This window comes from Macaca fascicularis, chromosome 3 (genome assembly GCF_037993035.2).
Source record: "Macaca fascicularis isolate 582-1 chromosome 3, T2T-MFA8v1.1".
NCBI classification, from domain to species: domain Eukaryota; kingdom Metazoa; phylum Chordata; class Mammalia; order Primates; family Cercopithecidae; genus Macaca; species Macaca fascicularis.
This window is the reverse complement of record NC_088377.1, coordinates 138,620,491-138,630,947: the sequence shown is the minus strand read 5'-3', so window position 1 is coordinate 138,630,947 and position 10,457 is coordinate 138,620,491. Positions and strand designations below refer to the sequence as shown.

Sequence of the window (10,457 nt, the reverse complement as noted above, 5' to 3'; positions counted from 1 at the left end):
CGTGTCTCCTGGTGCACATTTTCAAAAATTTTTCTGATATCTATATCTAGGAATGGAATTATTGAATTATAAGGCATTTACTTTGTAGAGGCATTTAAATTTACAAGGTGATTTCAAGCTATTTTTAAAAAGGGTTGTACCAATTTATGCTTATATCAGTTTATACTTACATGAGAATTATTAATACATTGCCAATATTTAAGTTCCCTAGAATATATTTTTGCCAATGTAATGTGCATATGATGTCTCACTGTAGCTTAAACTGAAATTAACCTGAAACTAATGAGGTTGGGCATCCATGCATGCTTATTAATCATTTGAATTTCTTTGTCCTCTGATATATTTGTGTATTCTTGACAGTAGTCCTTTTAAAATTGCTTTAGATAACAAATATCTTTCTGAATTTTGTGGCTTTTCTTATCAATATTTTTATAATTTATGAGAAACAGAAGTCTTTATTTTTGTGTAGTTGCGTTTATCAGATTTGCCTTTCGATTAGTATTTTTCTGTCTTAAGAATGTTTTTATAACCCGAGTTTATAAAGTTTTTTCTGTATTCTAAATGTTTTATAAATTTGACTTTCACATTGAAGTTTTAAAATTAAATGCAATTTATTTTTGCTAATTGTGTGAGATAATATCCAGTTTTATCTTTTCAAGTAGTTAATCGACCCACACTAGTCATTAAAAGTTCATGATTTTATCCAGATCTATTTTGCCTCCTCTGATACATATATATTTGTGTGTTAGTCTGCTGATCTCACTATTTTGTTCTATTGTTCAATTTATCTATCCTGTGTTAGTACTATACTCTTTTAACTTTGGTACTTTTTAAAAATTATTCCTTAGGATTGTCTAGAGTGTAACTTGTCTACTTTTATGAGTATTAATAACTATTAGAAAATAGTTTTCAAACTTGGTCTTCCTCTTCAAGTATGCTTTGACTTTCTTGGCATTTTGTGCATCAACATAAATTTGTAATCTTCTTGTGAAATTCCACATATATTTAAAAATGTGGTTGCATTGGGCTGGGTGTGGTGGCTCATACCTGTAATTCCAGCACTTTGGGAGGCCGAGGCGAGTGGATCACAAGGTCAAGAGTTCGAAATCAGCCTGACCAACATAGTGAAACCCCGTCTCTACTAAAAATACAAAAATTAGCCGAGTGTAGTGGTATGCATCTGTAATCCCAGCTACTCGGGGGGCTGGGGCAGGAGAATCGCTTGAACCCAGGAGACGGAGGTTGCAGTGAGCTGAGATCGCACCACTGCATTCCAGCCTGGGCGACAGGGCGAGACTCTGTCTCAATAAAAAGAAAGAAAAAAGAAAAATGTGGTTACATTGAATACCTGCATTTGTTGCATTTGTGATTTGGGAAGGGTTGAGTATCACTACAATATTCAACTTTTTCAATCAGTGAACATGGTATTCAGGTCTTATTTAATATATTATCTGAATAAGATTCTCTGTAGAGGTCTTTAACTTCTTTGTTAATGTATTCCTAAGGATTTGATACCTTTGATGCTAATAAAAATTATCTTTTAACAATTTCATTTGTATCTAGTAGAACTGACAAATTCACTTGTATATTCTAAAGAAAATTGTTGAGTGTTTGCATTTTCTATGCATAAAGACATATAATCTATAAATAATTATAATTTTCTTTTCTTTTCTACTTCTGGTTAATATATTTGTATTTTTTTCCATGCCTTGATACATGACTGGGATATTTGATGCAATATTAAATAGAAATGATACAATAGGTATACTTGTTTTGTTTCTGGTCTCAAAAGAAAAGTCATTCACCAACAAGTTTTATACATAGATACAATTCATTAGATTTAAAGAGTACTATTCCATTCCAAGTGTGCTATGAAGTTTTTATTGCAAATGAATTTTTAATTTCATCAAATATATCACAGTACCTTATCATTCTTATACTTTAGTATATTAATGTGGTAGACTTCATTAATTTATTTACCAATATTAAAATACTCTTATGCAAATAGTATAATTTAACTTGATCATGATTCTTATCATTTTTATACATTGCTAGATTGGTTTTGTTCATTATTGGTTAGATATCTTGGCATCCATGAACATTTCTCATATCTGATTATGGTAACTTGGTTTTCTTTTGATTGGCATGGATTTTTTCATTTAATTAATCTTTTCAAATACTCAAATTTTGGAAGATTGTTTTCTTATAAATAATCCATGAAATTCTTCCTTCATTTCATAAATAATAAAATGAAAAATATAATACAAAAAAGTAAAAATATCAAAATTAAAAAAATTAAATTTGTTTGGAGTTGTTAGTTATACAAGAAGGAAAGATTTCAATATTTTTGCAATTATAGTTTTATCACTATCTTTTAATAGATAACTATTTTGTCTCAGTCTTCAAGATCTTTAGACTGTAGTTTGAGGCATTTTCAGTTTTTAATACCTAGAAAATAAATAGTCAAAAACCTGAACTTGGTAATCATTCATCTATTTATAACTCTTTAGACCTGGCATTTCTTAAGAAAACCTCCAAGATACACTTCACCTAAGAATGCCCTTAAAAGTTTACCAGAAGTATATTACATAAAATTTGATCAATCAGTATCAATACATTCCTAAAGTTAATTATTGCAGAGAGATGGATAGATAAAAAATAAAAATTTAAAGCAACTAGTTTTTTACACTGTTTTAAGGTTAAAAAATGATAGATAACTTACTTGTTATAGCAAGAGAGTATCAAAGAATGTAGTAAACATGTAAGCCCCCTCAGACATGCCTTAACTGGCCAAAAAGGGTAAATCTGAGCATTAATATGAATAATAGATTCAAAGAATTATATTAAATGTGTTTCAATCTTTGGTTTTATAATGACATTAAAAGTAAAAACAAAAAGGAATTCATTATTTTTGGAGGATGGTAGGGAACTATCTATTATTTTGAAATATGGTAAACGAATAAAGGGAAATTGTCCAGCTTTCTCTGCCTTTATCCTAGATTTCTTGTACAGACTATACCATGGGGTAACCAAATATTGACTCAAAAGAAGTTTATCTTTTTCTAAATATTTCAAGAAGAAATAATGATTGATATATAATATTATCATTTTGCAACATTTAATTAATTAATAAATATATTTTAGGGATTCAGCATCAGTGGCCACAAGCAGGACAAAGTAAGAGACCACCAGACATATGTGCCTCCCAGTACAGGAATACAAGACCAACCTGTGACAGAGAAATTGAACATGATTTGGACCAGGCATATAGAAAAAAATACCAATGTACAAGTAACGCAGAGGCAGAGAAACTTGTTAACTGCACTATAGTATGCAATGAGCAAAACCCAGTTTGCAAGGAATCTTACAGGTGCAAAGACCAAGTGGTTTTTTTTTTTTGTTTGGTTTTTTTTTTTTTTTTTTGAGAGACTCACTGAAAAAGAAGGAAGGGGTAGGAGAATATGTAAATTAAAAGACTCTTAGAAAAATACTAAAAATAGAACATGACAACTACACTAGTGTTTTGTGGGCTGTGTGAGTGATAAATCAAGAAACTGTTATCATTAAATCAGGATAGTGTTACATTTAGAAGGGTGGGAGTGAGTTGTGATAGAGATGGGTTAAATGGAAGACTTATGAGATGGCTGGCAAAGTTCAATTTTTTGGCCTGGGTGGTGGTTATAAGAATGTCTGACATCTGATCATTTATGAAGCTATGCATTTGTTTAATTCTGTTTTCTGTAACTCTGCTATATTTACAATACAATTTTAAAACTGGGCAAGTGAATATATTTACAATACAATTTTCAGAGAAGATGTCCTGAAAAGTTTTATCTTTATATTAAGGATGAATTTATCAAGTTGATAAACACAAGAAGTCAAAGGTGATATTTTCAATATTTATTAGTAAGGCTGAGGCAACAGCCTTTATACGGCACAATTTACATAAGTTATCAAGATACATCTTGTATACAATCACAAAACCAAGACATATTTTTACATAGAGTAAAACTCAAGATGGATTTACAAGCATTTTTTTTTTTTAATACAACTCTCATGTTATTTTCAGGTCAATTTATACAGTCCTTAGTCCAAGAATTTGCATTTGTCTATTAGATTTTCCAAAGGGATTTGGGTAAAACAAACAAAAAAACACATTAGCAAATCACCAACATGGCATGCAACATATAGTCAGAAACAAGACATATCTTCAAGTACTTTAGTTTTTATTTCAAAATCAGTTTTATTAAGGTGTTTATGTTTTCAGACAAGAAAATTTTTTCTTAAACCTCATATGTGTTGTTAGGATATTAGCACACACATTAATCAGTAGTGGGAGCACCTGAGCACGTCACCTAACAAATATACAGACACAATCGAACAATAATCATATTCACATGCTGAATGCCAAATGAAATGAACATTTCAACTTGGTCTACTTTACCAGATGTATACTTATGTACAAGGTAATGAATTAAGAAAATGCTCTCAATCTACCTATCAGATAAAGAATTTGATTAAATAATTTTGGCTTAATGGATACCTTTAATAATAGAACATGAAACATACAGAAAACAGCACTGTATCATATTCAATGAGAATATTTGTTTCACTCATTCATTATTGTACTATACCCAAGGTAAGTAATTATTAAATAAATAGCTCATAATTATTCATTGAGTCTTCTTTCACTTTCATTTCAAGCTCAAAAAGAGGGAAGGAAGATCACTTCTATCACACATAACACATATATAGCTGTAGTTGGCTGATTTTGGAATATTTGACATTGTAGCAATGAAAATAAGTTTTTAAAAATATTGTTATGATTTAAATAATAAAGTAAAAAAATACTATAAACATCTTTATGATATTTTGATGAAATGAAGCATTGATCAAATAATTTCTAATAAATTGGGCACAATATAATATATAATTTTATTTTACTTCACATCACCACCACCGCTAATATCACTACTGCTACCACCACTATCATTACAGTCATTCCTATAATAAGAATCAATATCAGCTGGTTACCAGCTATAATATTCCCACAATATGACTATTTAAATGTGTGTGATCCACAAAATTAATTCCACTGGTATGCTGAAAATATGCATTTAATTAGTATAATTTGTTAAAATATGGGCAATATTAAGGAATAAAGACAATTGATGCCCCTTAGTCTTGATATTTTAAACTGAAATATAAATAAAGGGTTCAGAGTCACCAAAAATCTCCTTAATCTTAAGTAAAAACAGGGAAAACACCAACTTCTTGCTACTAGGGTTATTTGTGTCTGTAATGACTATTCTATCTTCCCTGTCTTTTGTAAAAATTCACTCTGTGCTTTTGTTTCTACAGCTGAAAGTTTCCTTAGGACCAATTTTTAAACCAAGAAGCAACATCAGTCTCTGATGACTCAATGAAATTGTGGGAAAAATTGAGATGCTCTTCAAGGTAAAAGTGCTGTAATTGGAGTAATTACGTATTATATAGAGATTACAAACTCTGTCAGTATTAGAATAAAAAAAAGTTAGTTCCAATAAAATGAAATAAACTAAAGAGTGAAAAACCATGTACTGTGATATGTACAAAAAAGTAAAAAACACCAAGAGCCCTATTTGCAATAAAAAAGAAACAGTTTTGTTGTAAGAAGGGTAATCGACATCATTCAGAAGAAACGCATTCATATAAGGATCAGTGTTGCATAGAATAATTCCAGTACAACCTAGAAGTTTGGTCAGCTTCAAACTTGGCACACTGGCAGGATCTTATGCTCTCTGAAGGGGAATGCTGGTGCACAAAAAGAAGCCCTGTTGTCAGCTCTGCTGATTGACCTAGCCCCATCACTAGTTCCTTGGAACGGAGGGGCTTCTATAATGGAAGGACTCCTACTCTTTCAGGTTAAATAGCTACCAAAGAGATAATCTTTGTTTTGGTGATCCCTCCATTTATATTGTTCTAAAAGAAATTGCAACTGGAATGAAGAAAACTAACTGGTTATACAAACTCTCATGCATACCTCTGGATATGAGTGGCTGCAAAAGAGGATCAGGGATGAGTCAGGGTTTTCTTTCAAGGGCAAATATCAGAGCCTTTTTATGTCAGAAGGAGATCTTCTTGGACCTTTTCTTCCCCAATTATGAGCGATGATTATAGGCTTCTTCAAGTGCTAGTTTCTGCTGGAAATATCCATGGCAACCATCAGCAGATCTAATAGTTTCTAAAAATAAAATACTAGCAATATAATGTTTTTGATGATTCCACTCTCCCATGCTCATTTTAGAGCAATGCCAATGGTAAATGACATTGTACTGTCAGTGGAGGGGGATTAAAAAATAGAGGGAAGAAAAGTTATGGTTATCTTTCTCAGTTTGCAGAAGAGTGAATTTATATTCTGAGTGAATTTATATATATATATAAAACTGATTTCTTTAAAAATGAGAAAATTCAATATCCAACCAATATCTAGAGATGGGTTTCTCTAATCCCACTAACACTTCACCATTAAATAAAGCAGAAAGTTTTAAGTTCAGAATGCTCTAAGAAGCAATTTGATTTATTTATTTTGGGTAGAATGTAGGAATTGGGTAAGACAAGCATTATTCATTTAATTGAGGATAACAAAATTTGCAAATCTTTTTCATGTAATTCTTCACGTTTATTCAGGTTAAAGTTTATATTTTAAATAAAAAATAAGTTTTGCAGCTAATTTACTGCTTTTATCCATGCCAATCCTTGCCATTGGTTTAGATGATGGTTTCCACATATAAAATTTGAGAATTAAAAAGCTATGTAATAATTATTCCTCACTTCTGTGTATAAAACTATATTTGGAAATGTGCTTTCATCTCTCATGGATCATTGATTTATCATCACAACATCTCATTTGGAAGGTTAAGGATATATAATTATTTTTATCCTACAGATAAGAAAACTGGGGTAAAGTGAGTTTAAGTGACATGTGCAAGGTGACATAGTCAGTGGCAGAACTAAGACCAGAAGACAGGCTTTTATTCCCTGCTGAGTGTGTTTTCCACAACTTTCACGTTACTTCCTTAATTAATAATGCTAATAGAGAAGAGGGTGCTTGATTTTAAGACTTGGACATTAGTTGTTTTATTCATTATTATTAAAATAGCTCAAAGTATATTTTAATCTCCAGTAAGTGTTGACTTTTCACATATTTTCCCAACATTGATGAACTTGATCACTGTGATATTGTCACTAAAGTAAGAAAATAGAGCACTAGAAAGAACTCATTTAGTGTCATGTTTTCATGATACAATCAGTAAATGAATTAACTCATTAAGGAAAAAAAAGGGTAAAATATTATGAAATGAGGAAATGATATCCATTTAATTAATCAGTATCACAAGATTAATATAGTTCGTTTGCCAGAGAAAGAATTTTCTTTCTCTGTCAATGCATCACGCAAGAGAAAGGAAATGTGCAGGATAATACATTTATTTGCAGTTTCACAAAGAGTAAGTTATCATGCTTCCTAGAACATATCAGTTTACTCTAGGTCCTTTGGTACATAAATTGAAGATGTCTTGGCTTAATGGTAAATTATGAAGATTTTGATGGTTTCAAACAAAATTCCAGTATTTTATGGGACAACATTCTTCTTTGTTAGCCAGTCACAGTTTTATTTCTAGATAAATTCAATTTTATTTTTACCTAGTATTATCTTCACTCTACATTATTTCAAGTTACACTGAAACAAATGTGCTTTTACCACATGGATTCCAAAGTCAGTGTTGTATACCCTTGTAACATTTAGACACACAGAAAACTGGTAAGATACGGCCTAAAAGGCATAATTTGTACATCTCCTATTCCATTTTCCCTAAGAACATAGCCACCTCACTTCCAGTCCTGGACACATATTGTAGGTATATCTTATGTCCGAATCTGAAAGCATCTGGTTGTCTGAATAGAAGATGATGAAGGAAGATTTTTGAAGTTTTGAAAACTGAGATTTGTTACATCAGTTCTTTCCTTTCAACCAAGGCTTCTTTGCATAAAGAATTACCTTTGTGCTACATGGAAACCACATTAATCTTTGAGCCTCTGTCTTAAGGTATAGCTCAACTCTGCTCAAAGATTTTTGCCTTAAGTAATCAAAATTTGTTTCACAGTTTCTCTTCACAGCCATGGGAAATTCAAGGTCTCAGAACTCCATTCCTTTTTATTTTCAATATGTGAACTTTTTCAATCGAATATCTTTGTGTGATACATACACAACAATAAATGTACAAGGTATTAAGCATGTTTTTGCCTGTTGTTCCCATTCTTACATTCGCCTCTCAAAACTTAGCTTAGTTTCCAACTGTAGTCTTGATGTGAGGCTATTTAGAGCAGTTTCTATACCCTGAGAAGACGTGTTTCTTCAATGCGTTTGAGTAGGACTGACCAAAAGTTTGTGCCAATTGACTATTCTTTTTCTGAGATCCACTTTGTCAAGCCAGATACAGGCTTCACCAATTAAGGTCTTTTTCATAAACTTCCCTCCATTGGAGAAAAGTAAAATCTAGAAAAAATAGTCAAAAATAAACATATTTAATTTATATACGTATATATGTGTACAGTTTTCAACTTCTTTTAAGAACATTTAATCATCAAAAAAAATAGCACAAAAGAGGGTGACGCTGAGTAGAAGTAGCAGATATACTTGCAGGAGAACTAATAATCAAGGTGTTCTCTAAAGATTTGCATGTAATATAAATTAATTCACATCAACATTTGTATTATTCTGCAAAGGAAAAGACACATTCTGAAGAAAATGAGAATACTAGGTAAGAAATGTATAACCAGCCAATTCTAAGTTTATGCTTAAATTGATGGAAAGTTTCACAAAATAACTTTGCCAAATAATTTTTTACTAGTTTACACAAAGCCAAATCAAATAAAAGATTATCTGAATTCTGAACAAATAAATATAACTTCACCGGGCATTGTTTTTATTTAGTGTTAAATTTTCTGATGATTTTACTACAGTATGTACTTCCAAACTGCTTTTTGAAGTCATATGCAGAACTTATCACAAGGGTCTCAAACTAAAGAATTTTTTTTTTCATTTTAAAGATGAGTTGAAGGAAAGGTAGAGAGCATTCAGAGGAGCTAAGCATTAATCCTTGTAATTGTATTCTCTTTTTCTCTTCAGAATCTCCTTTGGTTATATAATTTACCCTTATTCCTGGCTAAAACTTAACTTTTATGCTTCTGACTTCAAAATTTGTACATCCAGATATGACTGTCTCTTCTGATTTCTGATTCAGGGATTTCAAATGACATTGTGTATTTTCACTTGAATCTCTGCCTTCTTATCAAATTCATTTCAGAAAAACTCTTGATCTTTCTCTATTCCAAATCCCCTGACTACGTAATCTCTGTGAAATAATACATTTGTTGACACAGACTTCAGAGTGTCATTTTTCTTTATTCCTTTCTAGTCTAATATCAGTTAATCTTCTCAATACATTTTTGCTTTGTAATATCTTTTATCTTTGTCTCTAATTCAAACCTTTAATTTCCTGTACCATGGTCTCTTCCTACATTTTTTTCTCTTTTCTCATTCCCCCATTTCTACTTTCATTCCTTGTCTCTATATCTCCTGAAAACCTACTATGTGCAAAGCATTGTGTCGGCTGTAGGCAATGAAAATTAGGCCTTGCCCTAGAGAAACTGATAGCATAGAAGCAATGACAGATAAGTACAGATATTGTTGTTACAAGACAGACTGAAATTGGTAACCTAATAATAGAAGCAAAATGTTTTGTGAATACAGTATGATGAATGATACCCAGGGTCATCAGTAAGGAGAGATGAAAGATGTGGAGTATTGTAATAGATGGTGAGAGTTGGAAAAGGGAGCTTTGAAGGGCGGAAAAATATGAGCAAAGGATTGGAGGCTTAACATGACTTGAAGAGAGTCTGTTGTGACTGGAGTATTGAGTGGAAAAGTATCCAAGGAGCTGAGACTAAGTCAGTCCAATTAAAACTCACTTTGGAAGACTCTGAATGATTCAAGATAATGATTCAAGATAATTGAAGACCTTTAATGTAAACTAACAAGTTTAATGTAAACTAACTAGGGTTTTAAAAGGTAACTCTGGCAGTGCTGTGATGAAATGAACTAAACGGATAAGACATAAATTACAATTGGCCAGGTAAACAGGTGAAATGATTTGAATAACAAAGATGGGGACCTAAAAAGGTTTAGTGGCAGTGAGCATGGAAATAAGAGGAATCTATGTAAAATAAACTGCAGGCAGAGTAGAGAAGGCTTGGCAACTGATTGGATGAGGTGAATGGGCTGTGGAATTCTAAAAGACTCCTGGGGAGATACTGCTAAAAAATAATTAACTTCTCAAATGTCATATAGTGTATGATCAGTATATAAATATTGAATAATGGAATAAAAATAAATACAACATGAATGAGAAGTTTTA

The 10,457-nt window shown here is 31.5% G+C and overlaps 1 protein-coding gene across 6 annotated transcripts in view; it reads right to left on the bottom strand.

Annotated features, from left to right (window-relative positions):
* Window positions 1-3,885: 3,885 nt before the first annotated feature.
* The window catches only part of PCLO (piccolo presynaptic cytomatrix protein), a 401,999-nt gene continuing 395,427 nt past the window's right edge, over window positions 3,886-10,457 (bottom strand). For all 6 annotated transcript variants that reach the window (XM_015447837.3, XM_015447839.3, XM_005550357.4 and 3 more), the window contains one exon: window positions 3,886-8,536. In XM_015447837.3, the coding sequence (XP_015303323.3) occupies window positions 8,396-8,536 (141 nt within the window). In that variant the 3' untranslated portion in view covers window positions 3,886-8,395. The remainder of the gene's footprint in view (window positions 8,537-10,457) is intronic.